Genomic DNA, 18,625 nt, shown 5'->3' with positions numbered 1-18,625 from the left:
TCTGATTCACTTTCTTGCTGGTATTCATAGTCAATAAAGAAGACAATAGAATCAATGAAAAATTACACACAAAGATTGACAAGCAACCGTTGTGCAAAAGGAGACAAACTGTGTCAATCAATCAATCAACAAATAAATAATACTGAGAACATGAGTCATAGAGCCCTCGAAAGTGAGTCAACTAGTTGTGTTCAGTGATGAGTTCAGTGTGTGGTGAATTAAAATGTCCACACAGTTTCAGGAGCCTTATGGTTGAAGACTAATAACTGTTAATGAAATTGACGGTGTGGGACCTAAGGCTCCTGTAACTCTTTCATGATGGTGGCAGTGAGAAGAGAGCATGGCCTGGATGATGGGGGTCATTGATGATGGATGCTGCTGCCTTGTGGAGTTGGAGGAGATTTTGCCTGTCGACAAAGACGAGCAGGCTTTTACAGATGTACCCTGGAGAGCATTGTGACTGGTTGCATCACCTCTGGCATGGAAGGGCCATTGCATTGGACCAGGAAAAGCTGCAAAGATTCGTACACTCAGCCAGCTTCATCGTGGGCACAACCCTCCCCCACCAGCAGGGGCATTTTCAAAAAGCAGCATCTCAGAAAGGTGGCATGCATCATTGGGGACCATCACCATCGAGGACATGCCCCCCTTCTTGTTATTGACATCAGGAAGGAGGTAGAGGAGCCTGAAGCTGCATACTCAACATTTTAGGAACAGCTTCTCCCCCTCAGCAATGAGATTTCTGAATGATCCATGAACCCGTGAACACAATCCCAATGTTTTGCTCTCTTTTTGCATTTTTTTATTGTAACTTATAGCAAATATTTATGTATTGCACTGTACTGCTGCTGCAAGACAATGACTTTCATGGCAAACAGTATATCAGCTGTAATAAAGCTGAATCTGAGTAACACACAAATGGAGGAAGTCAGCAGGTTAGCCAGCATCTACAGAGGGGAATGAACTGACTACGTTGTGGGCTGAGACCCTTAATCAGGACCTGATTCTGAAGACAAGACTGAGAGAATATTTACCTGCAGTATTTTTTTATATATTTGAGTTTTCGCGCAATGCATGGGGCAGCTGACAAATCAGTGTGAGATTTCCCACTTAATTCTATGCCAGCCTCTTCACTAACACCGAGTCTTTGAAGAACACAGCTTAGGGCTTGAACACAGCAGAATGTAATATGCGAATACAGTTTACACCGTGGTTGCCATGAGAGACTAGTCTAGTATTACTCAGAACATTTGGGTTGCAGTTGTTAGGATGACTCATTTCCATAGCTGTCACACACGGCATCTCCGTCCAACTAACAGCTCCTGAGGAAGGGAAGCAAAACCAACTGTAAAGGTCTAGAGAGGATGTGCAGAGGATGTTTCCTATAGTGGGGGGAGTCTTGGATCAGGGGACACAGCCACAGAATAGATGGATGTTCCTTTAGACCAGAGTTGAGGAGGAATTTCTTTAGCCAGAGGGTGGTGAATCTGGGGAATTCATTGCCACATACTGCTGTGGAGGCCAAGTCATTGAATGCATTTAAAGTGAAGGTCGATAGGTTCTTGACTAGTAAGGGGTGTCAAAGGCTACAGAGAAAAGACAGGAGATTGGGGTGAGAGAGATAATAAAACAGCCTTGATGGAGTGGCAGAACAGACTTGATACACCAAATGGCTTAATTCTGCTCAGAACAGAATCAGAATCAGGTTATTATCACCGGCATGTGTCATGAAATTTGTTAACTTAGCAGCAGCAGTTCAATGCAATACATAGTATAGAAGAGAAAAAATAAATAAATAAATAAATAAATCAATTACAGTATACGTATATTGAATAGGTTAAAAATTATGTGAAAAACAGAATATATATTTAAAAAAGTTAAGTGGTGTTCAAAGGTTCAATGTCCATTTAGCAATTGGATGGCAGAGGGGAATAAGCTGTTCCTGAATCGCTGAGTGTACCCAAGATGGAGCCGACTAAATTTACAACCCCTTGCAGCTTCTTTCAGTCCTGTGCAGTAGCCCCCCAATACCAGACAGTGATGCAGTCTGTCAGAATGCTCTCCACGGTACATCTATAGAAGGTTTTGAGTGTATTTGTTGACGTACCAAATCTCTTCAAACTCTTAATTAAGTATAGTCACTGTCTTGCCTTCTTTATAACTGCATTAATATGCTGGGACCAGGTTAGATCCTCAGAGATCTTGACACCCAGGCACTTGAAACTGCTCACTCTCTCCACTTCTGATCGCTCTATGTGGATTGGTATGTGTTCCTTCATCTTACTCTTCCTTAAGTCCACAATCAGCTCTTTCGTCTTACTTACATTGAGTGCCAGGTTGTTGCTGCGACAGCACTCCACTAGTTATGGTTATGGTTTTATGGTCTTATGGTAAAGCCCCACAAGTGTTCAGCCTCTGGCACTGTACCAAAAAAATATGAACACAGTATGGTCTTGTTTGTGGATTTCCAAATTTGGTAAGCTATGGTGGTATAGAACCTGCGTTTTGGTAACAATGGCCAATCTGCAGGAGGAACTCAATGGGACAAGCAGCATCTGTGGAGGGGGAAAGGAAGTCTCGACAGTCACAACATAGATTTGCAGATTCTTGAGCAACACCCTGGTTAGACCACACTTGGAATATTGTGTTGAGTTCTAGTCGCCTCAGTCTAAGAAGAATGTGGAAGCTTTAGAGAGGGTGCAGAGGAGATTTACCAGGATGCTACCTGGACTAGAGGGCATATCTTATGAAAGTAGGTTGAGCAAGCTAGGACTTTTCTCTTTGGAACAAAATGTGGCCTGATAGAGGTGTACAAGATGATAAGAGGCATAGATAGAGTGGATAGCCAAAGATTTTTTCCCAGGGTGGAAATGGCTAATGCAAGGGGGCATAATTTTAAGGTGATTGAAGGAAAGTAGGGGGAGGGGATGTCAGAGGTAGGTTCTTTACACAGTGAGTGCTGGGTGAGTAGAGGGCCTTGCCAAGGGTGGTGGCAGAGGCAGATACATTTGGGGCAGTATTAAGAAACTCTTAGATAGCTACATAAGTGATAGAAAACCGGAGAGTTAAGAAGGAGGGAAGGGTTAGATTGATCTTAGATCTCAGCATAACATCATGGGCCAAAGGGCCTGCACTGTGCTGTATGTTTAACACACACATTACAGCACAGTACAGGCCCTTCAGCCCACAATGTTCTGCTGACCAATTAACCACTTGTTGGTTAACCACTATGATCAATCTAACTCTTCCCTCCTAAGTGGTTTTCCATTTTTCTATCATCCATGTGCCTGTCTAAGTGTCTACCTCTCCCACCAGCCCAGGCAGGTCGTTCCATGTACCCATCACTCTCTGTGTAAAAAATGTACCTGTGATATCCTCCTCTACACTTGCCTCCAATCACCTTAAAATTACCCCCCTCAGATTAACGATGCATTTCACTGTACATTTCATGCACATGTGACAAATAAAGCTAAACTTTTATTTAATGTTTAAAAGTACATTTATAAACATATCCACCACATGAACTGAAGCAACAGATAAATGTACATGACTCCATCCGTATAAATCTATCTGAAAATTATGTCGACTTTTCTATGCCTCTTATTCAACGTATTAGCAACAGCTTTTTACTCTCCGCCATCAGATTTCTAAAGGGACAATGAACAGATTAACTCTATCTCCCTTTTTAAGCTCTATTTATTTAACACTTTATATATACATTTCTATTTGCAATTTATAGTAAATGTCACATATTGCAAAACAACAAACTTCATGAAATACACTCAGTGGCCACTATATTAGGTACACCTGTGTCAAATCAGCCTATCACGAGGCTGCAATTCAATGCATGAAAGCATGCAGGAATGGTCAAGAGGTTCAGTTGTTTTTCAGACAAAACATCATAAAGGGGAAGAAATGCCTTTGACCGTGAAATGACTGTCGGTGCCAGACAGGGTGGTTTGAGTATCTCAGAAATTGCAAATCTCCCGGGATTTTCACACACAACTGTCTCTAGTTTAAGGAGAACAGTGCGAGAAACAAGAAGAAAGATCCAGTGAGCGGCAGTTTTGTGGGAGAAAATGCCTCATTAATGAGAGAGGTCAGAGGAGAATTGCCAGACTGGTTCAAGCTGACAGGAGTGCAGCAGTAACTCAGATAGCCATGTTCTGCAACAATGGTGTGCGGAAGAGCATCTCTGAATGCACAGCATGTCAAAAATTGAAGAGGATGGGCTACACCGGGTCCACTCCTGTACCTAATAAAGCAGCCTCGGAGTACAGGTCAGTGATAATAAACCTGGAGGCAGTGGTGGAGTGGAGGAGATTTCAGAATGGGATCCAGAGACCGGGGCCAGGGCAGCGATGAGAAGAGATTAGCTTTGTTAGCTCCTGAGTCAGCCAGAAGCGCTGTAAGCAGCTTGCTCCTTCCCTCTGAGTGCCGTGACAACACTGCACGAGAGGCGGATGCTGGAGGACAATCAGAGCAACGAGCTGAGTGTGTTCAGAGTCACGTTTCCTGCTGCCTCAAATCCCCTCAGCGCGTGTGAATGTGGGGAGCCACAGCTCAGGATACCAGAGTAGCGAGCTTTCACTTAAAATGGATACTGTGCCAAGTTATCCTCAGTGTATCCCACTTTCTAGTCTACTCCCTTGTTTTCATCCCCTCTCGCTCTGCTCGCACTTTCCTGTGGTTTTTAATTCAGCTGGCGTGGAGGGTACAATTTATATCCCATTGCCGCCCACTCGTATCTCCAGCTGGCTGAATTTCTCACACTTCAAATTAATTATTTTTCTGCTACTCTCTCTGAATCCTTCCCACAGCCCAACACTTGTTTTCAGACACTGTAATTCTCAGAGGCAGTGTTGGGCTATTTGGCCCATCGAGACTGCCTCTCATTCCATCATGGTTGAGTTATTACCCCTCCCAATCCCAGTCTCCTACCTTCTCCCCATAAACTTTGACGCTCTTACTAATGCTATAACAGAATTACCCTAACCACTGCACTAGGGTGCTGCCCCTTTTGTTGGCATGCCATCCCGCATATTGTACAAAAATAAACAGAATTCATAATATGATGCTACTGTTACAAAGTGCAATGCATGTAGATAAACAATGTGCAAGGGTCACGACGAGACAGACTGAGAGATCGAGAGATCCAATATTTCTCAAGGAGGCTATTCCACCCGTTAAGTCTATCTAATTCACAGAGTTACTCCAACAGTCTCATTCTCCCATGTACTTTTCTGTAACCCACTGTCTCCCACACTCCCCCATCCACTCCCACCCACTCTCCCCACCATTCTACCACCTACCTACACTCGGGCAATTTACACTATCCAATTAACCTACCAACCCTTTGGGTTATGGGAAGAAAGCAGAGCACCTGGAGAAAACCCACACGGCACAGGGTGAGCGTGCAGACTCCACACAGACAGCATCAGAGGTTAGGACTGAACCACAATCCCCGACACTGTAAGCAAGTACTCTACCATTTGCACCACGGTGTCACTCTTGCCCAGGCAGTTCAGTCTGAGTTTAGAACAGGAACAGGGATAAAATATAAATACATTAAAGAGCAAATCTGATTCCCAGTAAAATGAATGCAGCAAAGCCCTAAGGTACCATTTCCTTTTAAGGCGCTGGTAAGTACTGCCTCTACAGTCCTGAGATGTGTCACAACATTGTGATACCTTTCCTGGTTTCCAGGCAGTAACAGCCCGAGATTAAAAGGAGCAAAAACAGCAGCTAAAAAAGAAATTCTTAAACAAAAATTGCACAGGACAATGCTGGTCCTTGGCCATCAGTGACCAGCGCAGCCTCTTGGTGCCAGGTTCAATCTCAGGTGGAGCTTGCTCACTTTGTGATTGTGTGCTTCCCCATCTCCCCCCACAACTCAAACACATGCAGGTTGGCCGCCATAAATAGCCCCAGGAGGTGTGGTGGCTGTAGCTTGCAAGCGAGTGGTAGAACTGGGGGGGGGGGGGCAGTTGGTGGAAGAATGGGGGGGAGAATAGCATTCTCAGGGCCAATGAGCTGCCTGGATTAGAGACCATGAGCTATAGGAAAGAGGTTGGGCCAAAGTGGGTGTTTTTCTCTTGAACAGCAGACGCTCAGGGAGGATCTGATAGAAGGTTAAGATTACAAGAGGCTTAGACAGCTGGTGTCTTTTTCTTCAGTATTGAAACATCTAAGACTATCGAGCATGTATTTCAGGTGAGAGGGGGAATCAAAGGATTTGAGCAGGATGGGTGCCTGGAATAAACTGCAGGGGGGATTCATAGAAGCAAATACAATGAAGGTGATTACAATTCAAGATTCGAGATTGTTTACTGTCATTTCCAGCACACAAATGTAAATGAGAACAAAATAATTGTTACTCTGGATCCAAAGCAGCACAAAAATAACACAATAATTTAGAAACACCATAAATATAAATACATAATAGATTGATAGTATGTCCGTAAAGTGATGCTTTATGGAATAATATGGAAATGTATGGAACTTTGATATAATATGATATGGAACTTTATGGAAATGATAAAGTAGTGGTGGTTGGGTTGTGGAGGGGTGGGTTAGTGGGTGGAGGTGTGGATCAGCCTCACTGCTTGAGGAAAGTTGCTGTTTTTGAGTCTGTTGCTCTTTTGAGCCTCTTTGATGAGAGTGGGACACGCAGTCCATGAGCAGGGTCGGTGAGATCCTTCGTGATGTTACTGGCCCTTTTCTGTATTTATGTCCTTGATGGCAGGTGCGTTGATGCTGGCTATCGAGGAGAAGCTCTTAAATAGGTACACAAATGCGTAAAGACTGGAGGGATTTGGACATTAATTCAGATTTTGATTTATTTATCACATGTACATCGACACACACACAGTGAAATGCATCGTTTGTGTGAGCCACCAACACAACCTAGGGATGTGCTGGGGGCAGCCTGCAAATGTAGCCACTCACTCCTGCACCAATGCTCATAGTGTTCAGTAGAACAACACAAGCAGAAACAACAAAAAACAAGAGCATTATGTGGGAAAAGGGGACAAGTTTAGTTAGAAATTTAAATTACTAGTTTAGTTTTGGCACAACATTGTGGGCCAAAGGGCCTCTTCCTGCACTGTACATAATAAAATGGGTTAGGGTAGGACTATCGTAATGATGGGTCATTGAGGGTCAGCATGGATTTGATGGGCCAAAGGGCTTACTTCTGAGCTGTGTGTCTCTATCAGGGAAGGGAGTGCTGATTCCAACTGAACATCCCAAACATCTCCACCGCTAGTAGTCCACTCTCTAAATATCACTGATATATATTTGACAGTATGCAAAGCCCCATTCACCGTTCAGCTGGCTGTTAAAGCCGGCAGAGACTTTAAGTCATTCTCTTTCTCTCACACTTAAAAATGTGATATGCAACATTAAAATTTAAAAGCATCTTTAATGATAAAATCAATCATCTAAAATTCTATAAAATAATCAAAAGCATTAAGCAATGTGAAATTAATATTGAAAATTAAACCACTCACTCTCCTAAAGCTTTGCTCTATAGTAAGGTGTCACTCAGTTCCAGTGACCAGGGTTCAATTCTGAACGTGGGTGCTGTCTGTGTGGAGTTTGTACACTCTGTGATTGCAATGGGTTTTTCCCTGGCTGTTCCGGTTTCCTCCCACATCCTCCCAGTTGGTAAGGTTACCGGCCACTGTAACTTGCCCCGAGTCCGGTGGGTGGGTGGATGGTAGAATCTGGGTGGAGTTGATGTGAATGTGGAGAGAACAAAAAAGAGAAAATCTGCAGATGCTGTAAATCCGAACAACACACACAAGATGCTGGAGGAACTTAGCAGGCCAGGCAGCATCTGTGGGAAAGAGTAGTCGATGTTTCGGTCCAAAATCCTTTTATTGTTTTGCAGCAGCAGTATAGTGCATATTACTGTAAATTATAATAAGAATTACACACACACACACACACACACACACACACACACACACACACACACACACACACACACACACACACACACACACACACACACACACACACACACACACACACACACACACACACACACACACACACACACACACACACACTGATAAGTTCGTGGCCTAAGGTAGAAGGAGTCAATTTTAGAAAACCTAGCACATTTATTTTTCAACATAGTCCCCTTCTACATTTACACACTTAGTCCAGCGGTCGTGGAGCATACGGATCCCTTCTTTGTAGAAGTCGGCATCTTGGACCTCCAGAAGTGGTCCACAGCAGGGTGATTGATAAGTTCGTGGCTTAAGGTAGAAGGAGATGAGTTATTAACTTCAAACTTTCTGCATAATCATTCAGAGTTGAACTGCACGTGCATGTAACTCATCTCCTTTTACCTTGGGCCACGAACTTATCAATCACCCATCATATATATCAGTCCTGCCAAAGGGGTTCTGCCCTTCCAGCGCCAACATAGCTTGTCCACAACTCACTGACCCTAACCTGTATGTCTCTGAAATGTGGAGAAAATCCACACGGTCATGAGGAGAATGAACAGCTCCTTACGGACAGCGGCAGGAATTGAACCTGGCTTACTGGCGCAGTAAAGTAACTAACCACTGTACAGTTAGCATAACGGCTACCACAAGCCAAGTGCTGGTGAGGTAAGTCTTCTGTCTCCGAGATTTACATTGGCTACGTTCACCCATTTTACCGATATATTTGGTTCAATGCAGCAGGAAGTGACATCACAAGGAGCCTCCAAAGACTAAAAGTAGAGTATGTTTACAATGTTTTTCAGTGCATCCATACTTTCAGAAATTAGGTTATATGATACACCTTCCACTGTGTTGGAATATATCACGGTGACTCCTATAGAAATAGGATACAAAACAGAATCACACTATCTTTGTGGCACAGAAAGTGGCCTTTTGGGCCATTGAAACTTTGGCAGCTCCTAGTAGAACCACCCCATCAGTCCCACTTCTTCATCCTTTTCCCACAATCAAGTCCTGACACAACGCCCTTTCAAAGGCCATGACTGACTCTGCTTCCCCCAGTGGTGAGTTGGAGGGCAGAACTCTCTATGAAAATTATTTTCCTCACATCCCCCCTCTGTTTGTTCAGCTCAGAAGTTCAAACTGGTCCCCACCCCATTCACTCAGTTTCATTCCATTCATTAACAATTCACTGAGGAAACAGAAAAACACACACCGGTCCTCATTGAGAGGTCAACGGTGGAAACTCCTGGGTGTCAGCATCTCAAAGGATCTATCCTAGGCCCAAGACATTGACGCAATCTTGAAGAAGGCATGCCAGAGTCTGTACTTCATTAGGAGCTTGAGGAGAACATTCTGACGATTTGCATCACTGACTGGTGTGGAGGCTTCAATACACAGGATTGAAGGAAGCTGAAGAGAGTTCAAGACTCAACCAGCTCCATCACGGCACAACCCTCCTCACCATCAAAAATATCTTCAAGAAGTGGCACTTCAAGAAAACACCGTGCACCACTAAGAATCTTCACAATACAGGGCGTGGCCTCATTTCATTACTGCCACCAGGGAGGAGGGAAAGGAGCCTAAAGATCCACAATCAACGAGTCAGGAACAACTTTTTCCCCTCCGCCATCAGATTTCTGAACAGTCCATGAACGTGACCTCCTTGTTCCTTTTCTTAGCGCTATTTAATTTTGTAAGTCTTTGCACCGCACTACTATTGCAAAACAACAAATTTCATGTCATATAGCACAGTGATAAAAAACCTGATTTTCTTTATGGACCCCGTTGATAGCAGTTGTCCACCTCCTCTCAACTTTCACTCCGAGGAAGACAAGCCCAGCTTCTCCGTCTCTCTGAGATCCTTCATTCCAGGAATCATTCCAGTCAACATCCCTCTCATCCTCTCTAGGACCATTGCCCTTTCTTGTGGTGTGGTGACCAGCATTGGATGCAACTGTCCAACTGTGACCTAACCAGTGCTCTCAACCTCTCCAGGACCAGTGTTTTTCATGCCAGCCCCTGTTCCTATCCACCACAGGAGAAAGAAGCTGGAAGTCCATGAGCTAGTCCTCAGTAGGAGAATCCAGGTGGATAGGATTAGTAGTTTTAAATTCCTTGGTGTTAACATATCCTGGAACCATAACATAAGTATCATTGCAAAGAAGGCTTAACACTGCCTCTATGATCCTAGAGGTTTGCATGTCACCAAATATTTTGACAAACTTGTATAGATGCACAGTGTAGAGCATCCTAACTAGTTGTATTATAGCCAGGTACAGAAACATCAATGCCCAGAAATGAAAAAGAGTACAGAGAGTGATGGATACATCCCAGTCCATACAGTCAAGGCCCTCCCCGCCATTGAGCATCTCTACAAGGTGAGCTACCACAAGAAAGCAGCATCCAGCATCAAACCACCACTCCACCCCATCCAGGCCATGCTCTCTTCTCAAGACTACGATTGTGCAGGAAGTACAGGAGCCTTAGGTCCCATGCCACCAGGCTCAGGAACAGTTATTACCCTACAACCATCCTGACCCCGGTTTGGAAACTTACTCACCTCAACACTCAACTGATTCCACAACCTACAGACTCACACTCAAAGACTTGATAACTCGCGCTCTTTTTTATTTGCACAGTTTGTCTTCTTTTGCACATTGGTTGTTTGTCAGTTTTGGCATAGATGTTCATAAATTCCATTGTATTTCTTTTTTCCCTGTAAATGCTTAATAATTAAATGTACTTTGAACTTTGAACTGAATCCCAAGATTGTTTATGCTGCCTGTTCCACATTGCTGATGTGAATCCAGTGATCGGGCTCTAACACTTCGTGTCACAGTTAGTTACAGTTGGATTAGGATACAGAATTGTTACTTTTCTAGTATTTTTGCCATAGTTTAATTTTCTTATGTTAATTGTTCAGAATTGTTTCTGGTAACTGTAGTATAGCTGATTCAGCACCTTCTAGAAGCTTCTCAATTTTTATGCAGCAGGTGTCATGCCACTTGAATCTGGCTATTTAATACATTAATTGTGTTGGTGCGTGGCCTAGTGGGCAAGGCATCAGACTAGTAACCTGAAGGTCACTGGTTCGAGCCTCAGCTGAGGCAGCGTGTTGTGTCCTTGAGCAAGGCACTTAACAACACATTGCTCTGCGACGTCACCAGTGCCAAGCTGCATTGGTCCTAGTGCCCTTCCCTTGGACAACATCGGTGGCATGGAGAGGGGAAGGCTTGCAGCTTGGGCAACTGCCAGTCTCCCATACAACCCTGCCCAGGCCTGCGCCCCGGAAACTCCAGGCGCAGATCCATGGTCTCTCGAGACCAACGGATGCCACCACCACCACCAATATGTTAATTGCTATCACTGGAATGTTGTTAGCTCTAGTTGAGTATGAGACCATTACAACTTTCTTTGTCCTTGTAACATGTAATAAAATGGCTGTACAACCAAGTTTTATGCCTTCTTCTTGACTTCCGGAGAACCTCCGGTCCAATATCACCAGATCAAACCTCACTCACCTTCGGAGAACAGCAATTTCATTCTCGATGCTACTTTCCTTGCCTTTCAAGGCCTTCTTCGGAATGCATTTGATGGCAAACATCTTGTCGGTGGCCCTCTCCTTTGCCATGACGACTTCCGAAAAGGCACCTCTGAAACAAGATGAAGGGAGATAGGAAATCAGACAAAGTGAGCAGAAAGAGGAGAGAGAGAGAGAGAGAGAGAGAGCAGAGATCAGATGACAAGAGCAGCAACCTCAGTCACTATTACCCATAACAAAGGCAGTCCATACTGATGTGATAAATTCCCCGACTCACCGCCTCAGGAGGTGGAACAGGGCTAGCTGCAACTCGAGCAGTTTAGAAAGATGAGAAGTGATCTCAAGGCTGGAGAGCCTGGAAGCAGGAGCCACAGGAAGCTGGTAGAGCCACTGCCTCTCTGCTCCAGGCAACAGGGAGTCGGCAATAGGATTTAGAGAGATTAGGAGAATGGGCAAACAAGTGGCAGATGGAATACAGTGTTGAAAAGTGTATGGTCATGGACTTTGGTAGAAGAAATGAAAGGGGAGACTATATTCTAAATATTGAGAAAATTTAAAAATCTGAGATGCAGAACAGCCTGGGAAACCTAATGCAGGATTCCCTAAAGGTTAATGTTTATTTGGGACAATATGCCATTTAATTTGGACAAGAGACTGTTGCTGAACAGTTTCTAACTAGTGTCAGTCACATGTGCTTATGTGGCCATTTAACATTACACTATGCTTAGAGTAAACAGTTCTTAAATAGTGTCAGTTGCATGTGCTTGTGTTCAAAAAGCAGAGATTTTGTCACTGACAGTTGGTGAGAAATAAGCAGTAAGACAATTCAGAACAGTTTTGCTCACTGCAGTTTCAAGGCTTCAGACCTGGAATGCCAGGAACAGCTGGGAGTGAAAGTGAAACTATTTCATTACTTCAACCAGTTAGGGACTATGAAGAATTTGAAGGTATTGACAATCATTTTGAATGCTACCTTTTGACCTCACTGGACACTCAGCTCTCACCTAAGGCTCCAAGTACCCCGTCAACAGACGGGATAGACCAGGAGAGGGTAGCTGATGGGTCTCTACCCCAGTGAGATCCAGATTTGCCCATCTTAGCATGCGAAGTCAGTTCTGGCAGACTGGGCGGATGAGAGTTACAGTGAGATCCAGCAGCTAGGAAGGCTGTTCTACAACACTTTATGGAGAGCAGAGGGCATGCTTAAGCACAGAAGTCATGGACACAACCACAACCAGGGAAGACCCCAGTTGAGACGTCTAATCAGCCCATTGTACCTGGACTTTCCGAGGGTGACAGAGTGGAACTGCCCCAGTGCAAAAGCTTCTCCACTTTAAAAACTCGCTCAGGATTCCTGTCACCGTCAGATACAGCGGCCAACTGGCTGTAGTACTGGTACTGTTCTAACTTGTTCTATATTTCCTTTAACTATATAATTTGTTACTCAGTTAAATGGTAATTCGTCTTTTTTTTATACCTTTTTAACTATTTCCATGAAACCTTGGCCAATTGGGGTAGCTACTTAATGGGGCCAAAATGTACTGGTCCTGATATGTCTCAATTAACTAGAATCCACTGCATATGCTCATAATTGAAATATAAAGATTCCCACTTTTTCTGTTTAAGAGAGTTAGCTAATTAAGATTTAACGTTGCATTAAAACTATTGGTTACTTTTAAAAAGATGCTTATTTACTGGGCTCGGCAGCATAAAAGCAGCTCAAAGCCAACCCGCTGAGTCTTTGGTGAGACATCAAAGGGAGCGTCTACAGGAGCCTGGATGTAGTACAGCAACGTCCTAAGTGATGTGTGGTTGCACACACTGCTAAATGATTCACAATCTAAAGGAAACAACAAGAATCTCACTATAATCTTCACAGCAAGTTCGAGGCCATGCTTCAGTCAGCAGAGCAGCTGGGAGAGGCATGGTTCTTCAAAACATATTGGTACATTGATCCTGAGATAAATAGCACTCGTTTCTTGAAATGTTCCAGAGGGCGTCGATCGTCTTCAATTACTACCCCTGCTCAGCAACCTGTGCTGATATGTGTGTGTGTGTGTGTGTGTGTGTGTGAGTGTGTGTGTGTGTGTGTGTGTGTGTGTGAGTGTGTGTGTGTGTGTGTGTGTGTGTGTGTGTGTGTGTTTGTGTGTGTGAGTGTGTGTGAGTGAGTGAGTGAGTGAGTGAGTGAGTGTGTGTGTGTGTGTGTGTGTGTGTGTGTGTGTGTGTGTGTGTGTGTGTGTGTGTGTGTGTGAGTGTGTGTACATATACACCCATGGTCTCTTTATTAGATACCTCCTGTATGCTTGTCGCTTTCTACTGCTGCAGCCCATCCAAGATTCAATCAATGTGCTGTGCATTCAGAGATGCTGTTCTGCACCACTGGTGTTATGCATGGTTATATGAGTTACTGTCACCTTCCTCTCAGCTTGAAACACTCCAGCCATTCTCATCTAACCTCGTTTGTTAACCAGGCATTTTCAACCACAGGACTGCTGCTCACTGGATGCTGTTTTTTGTATTTCACACTATTTTCTGTAAACTTTAGAGACTGTTGTGTGTGAAAATCCCAGGAGATCAGCGGTCTCTGAGATACTGAAACCACCCCTTCTGGCATCAACAATCACAGTCACTTAGATCACATTTCTTCCCCACTTTGATGTTTGGTCCGAACAACAACTGAACCTCTTGACCACCTCTGCATGCTTTTATACACTGAGTTGTTGCCACACTATTGGCTGACTTTGATATTTGCATTAGGAGCAGGTGTACAGGTGTACCTAAAAAAGTGGCCACTGAGTGTAGATGTATACAGTTACGTATATTGTATCTGTGTGGATATGAGTGCATGTATTTGTGTGTATATGCACATTTGTGTGCATGCATCTGGGTCCATGTGTTTGTGCCCCATGTGTGTGCATGTTTGGACATGTATGTATTCTTCTTTGTGTGTATATATATCTTTCACAAGCCTGTTCCAACACGGCCAACAGTCAGCCCCCTCTGGTCAATTATACAGCACGGGAACACAGGAAGGTTGGAACCAGTCCGAACAGAAAAACTTCCCCTCGGCAACCATATCAACAACAAAATATCGACGAAACAAAAGAGTAGCTATTGTCTTCGGGAACGAGGGCGGTGCCCACGCTCCTGTCTACAACAACCAGTGCTGCTGTTGAGAGGGTTGACAGTTTCAAGCTCATAGGAGCGAACCCCGCCGATGGACTGTCCTGGTCCAACCACGTTGATGTCACAGCCACGAAAGCCACCAATGCCTCTGCTTCCACGAGCGGCTAAAAAAACAAAATCTGTCGACCCTTATCAATTTTTATCGATGCACCATAGAAAGCATTCTGTCAGGATCGATCGCGGTTCGGTAAAGCGTCTGTACGTGACCGCACGAAACTGCGGTGCCGTGGACACAGTTCAGCACATCACGAATATAAATGGATAACAGCTGTCAACTAAATTGAAATGTTCCTATCCTATCTAGGATGCCATTTAACCCCCACAGTGCCCAACGGTTCCGGAATACGTCCATGGTGCCCGTTGACACCGCTTGTTCTTTCCCTAAGGGAACAGACACGTCCCTGGAAAAATTCCCGGCAGCTGGCCGGAGCGGAGTTCTCCGCTGCCCTTGTCTAGGACTCACGGATAGCTAACGAGGACGATCCCAGGAGCAAGTTTACCAGAAAAGCCTCCTCCCCATTGGGAATGAATTTTGAATGTAAATTGGGTCTAGAGTCCGGACCCAAATTACATTCTAGACTCTGGACCATGTTAAGAGGCGCCGGGCGGCGAGCCATCGCGCATCGGCTGGGGTAACGAGCGCGAACCACGTCGGGTAAGTAGGGTAGCAGTCAATCCAGCGGATCTGGAAGGAATACGCCAGGACTGGGCTCAGGCGGATGGTTCTGCGGGCCGAGTAGGTCCAGGCTCCTGACTAGGATACACCAGCGTACAGCTCATACAATCAAGAGCGATACAGCGCCAGAGCGCAGCAACAGGCTCTTCAGCGCCTCTATTCCATGCCAAACCGTTATTCTGCCCAGTCCCATTGCCCATACCCCGTCCACCTACCTCTCCAAACTTTTTAAAAACAATAAAATCGAACCCGCATCCACCACTTCCTCGAGCAACTCGTTTCACGTTCCCGCCAGAAATAAGGCCGATATTAAGGTGGAAGGAAATCGGGCACAGGAGTAGGGAGATAATTGGGTGGATCTGGAATGTGAAGCAACAAACAATCTGCTGGAGGAACTCGACGGGCCGAGTAGCGTCTGTGGGAGGGAAGGTGGCAAAATACCTTCGAGTGCGAATGGGCAACTGAAAGCGGATTGGGGCAATGCGACCAGCTGCTGGGTGATGGGCCGGGTGGGGTAAGGCATGAAAAGGCTGAGAAGGCAAAGTGAAGGAAGTTCGAAGCTCGAGGTTAGAGAGGGAGCCGGCGGGAGGGGCGAGTCACAGAGGCGGCAGGTTGACCCGGCGGAGCGGGGCTGCAGTGGGTGATAGCTCGACGGGCTTCCAGCGGACCAGTTAGCATGAGTGCAGAACTCAGACAGACCAGGAAGGTTGATGGCATGGCGAACCGTGTAGGATGAGAAAGCACAGCGGGACTCAGTAAAGGGGACATGAAAAGGACTCGCTGGGATTGAGCTTAATGGGACCGTACAAAGTGACTGACAATGAGCAATGGGACAGTCAGGAAGGAGGTGCCGCGTCACGGGCCGGTGGACTGAGAAGCGGCCTGAAAAGTAAACACTGGAGGAGCACTCATGGGACCAGAAAGGATGAAGGTTTAGAGAACTGTGTGAGGGTAGCTGTCAAGCCGACCTGAATACGATACGCAGGGCTGGAGCTCTTGCCCACCGGAAAGGGTGATTGTTGGGTGGCTCGGACTGTGTCAGGTAAACCAGCAACAGACGTGTACATTTCGAATGGGCAACATAAGAAATAGGAGCAGGAGTAGGCCATCCAGCCCATCGAGCCTGCCCCGCCATTCAGTAAGATCATGGCTGATCTGTCCATAAACCCAGCTCCATCTACCTGCCTTTTCCCATAACCCTTAATTCCCCCACTATGTAAAAACCTATCTAAATGTATCTTAAATATATTTAGTGAAGAAGCCTCAACTGCTTCCCTGGGCAGAGAATTCCACAGATTCACCACCCTCTGGGAAAAAGTTTCTCCTCATCTCCATCCTAAGTCTTCTCCCCTGAATCTTGAGGCAACTCAGATTGGACCGGACAATGTGATGAGCAGCAGGAAAAGGAACTCATTCGGACTGGGAAAGGTTGGCCTCGCAGAACTGAAAGGAATACACCAGGGTAGATCGAACTCAAGCCGACCTGGAGGCGAGGATTGTAAGTCAGCAGGTAAAAGGGCAAAAGGGCCGAGTGGCAGCGGAACTGAAAGAGGACGGGGTTGCTGTGGACCGGTAAGGGTGATGGCCAAGCGGACCGTGTAGGGTGAATCAGCAGGTCTTGTAACATTGCGCGGGGGCAATTCGGACTGGGCCGGGCAATGTGAAGGAGGTGCCGGGTGACGGGCCACCACAACAGATGGGGCTGAGAGATGACAAAGCGAAGTGAGATCGAAGCAAATTGAGAAGAGAGTCAGCGGCCGGGAGAGGAGGGTCATAGAGGCGGCAGGTTGGTCTGGAGCCCATCTGACAAACTGGGTGCGGCCTCAGCAGGGTGGAGTGGAGCGGATCTGAAAGGGCGACCACTCAGCGGGGCTCCTGCGGACCTGAACAGGATACACCGGGGTGGCGATATTGTGCACCTGAATAGGTGATACCCGGACAGACCGAATGGCCATGGAACAGAACGTAGGGGCAACTAAAAGTGGGCTGGATGATGTGGAGAGGAGACGGCTAGCAGGGAAATTGCAGGCCGAAGGGCCTGTTTTGGTGCTGTTTGACTCTCCAACTCTGACTTTATATCAACCTTGGAAATGTAACAGCAGCAGGTGATACCAATAACCTGTAACAGATGGCCGGCGGACAGGTAGAAAACATCTACCTTATTCCGTATCCTACGTGCATTCGATCATAACACCTTCAGCCCTATATTCAGCACTGTTGATCCTTAGAAATAAATACTTGGATTGCAATGGGAATGTTTGAAACATGCTTTTGCTTTTTCTCCTCGCCCAATTCTAAACTCTGCCTAATGAGAAACATCAGCGCAGTCAGCATTTGGCCTGGAAGTTGATGTTGCTTTGGTGCCTGCATTTAAAATCGATTTGCTCCAAGTTCAGCAGCCTTCCTCATCATTCACTGCTCACTGACACTCCATCCCATTGCAACGGCTAATCAAATATAATCCTCCATTTGCTGAAATCCCGCCGCAAGATATTAACATTACAAATGTGGGCAAAATTTTATTGCCTTCTCTTTTAATGGAACCATTAATCTGTTCAGAACACGATAAAAGACTTAAATGTAAAAACGTTAGGCCTTCAGATGTTTCATTGAAAGAGATATTAAAGATTAGATTTATTTCTCATATATACATTGAAACATATAATGAAATAGGTTGTTTGTGTCAAACCAAATCAGCGAGGATTTGCTATGCAGTCCTCAATTGGTGCCAACATAGCATGCACTCAGTTTACCAAACCTAACCTTTGTAATGTGGGGGGACTCCGGAGCGCCCAGAGGGAAAAACCCCACGAGGTCACGGGGAGAACGTACACGCTCCTTACCGACAGCGGCGGGAACTGAACCCCGATTTTACAGCTGACAATGTAATGGCGGTATGCTATGCGGCTGTGCTGCCCCTTCAGTTGGCAGGATCTTGAAACTCACACCAGATAAACGGTCTCAACCTGAAACCAACTGGCTCCTTCTCTCCACAGATGCGACTTGACCCTGCCGAAAGGGTCTCAGCCCAAGACCTCGACTGAACCTTTCCCCATAGGTTTTGTCTGGCCTGCTGCGTTCCTCCAGCATTTTGTGTGCGTTGCTTGGATTTCCAAAATCCGTAGGTTTTCAAAAGCAAACAGGAGGAAATCTGCAGATGCTGGAAATTCAAGCAACACACACAAAATACTGGTGGAACGCAGCAGGCCAGGCAGCATCTATAGGAAGAGGCACTGTCGACGTTTCGGGCCGAGACCC

General features: G+C 45.5%; 1 protein-coding gene across 1 annotated transcript in view; it reads right to left on the bottom strand.

Annotated features, from left to right (window-relative positions):
- camk1da (calcium/calmodulin-dependent protein kinase 1Da) overlaps positions 1-18,625 on the bottom strand; it is a 292,341-nt gene that overhangs the window by 192,395 nt on the left and 81,321 nt on the right. The window contains exon 2 of the mRNA XM_073066564.1: positions 11,486-11,617. Coding sequence (XP_072922665.1) covers positions 11,486-11,617 — 132 coding nt within the window. The remainder of the gene's footprint in view (positions 1-11,485; positions 11,618-18,625) is intronic.

This window comes from Hemitrygon akajei, chromosome 14, assembly GCF_048418815.1.
Source record: "Hemitrygon akajei chromosome 14, sHemAka1.3, whole genome shotgun sequence".
NCBI lineage: Eukaryota > Metazoa > Chordata > Chondrichthyes > Myliobatiformes > Dasyatidae > Hemitrygon > Hemitrygon akajei.
The sequence above is the reverse complement of the archived record's forward strand: the minus strand, read 5'-3'. Positions and strand labels throughout refer to the sequence as shown.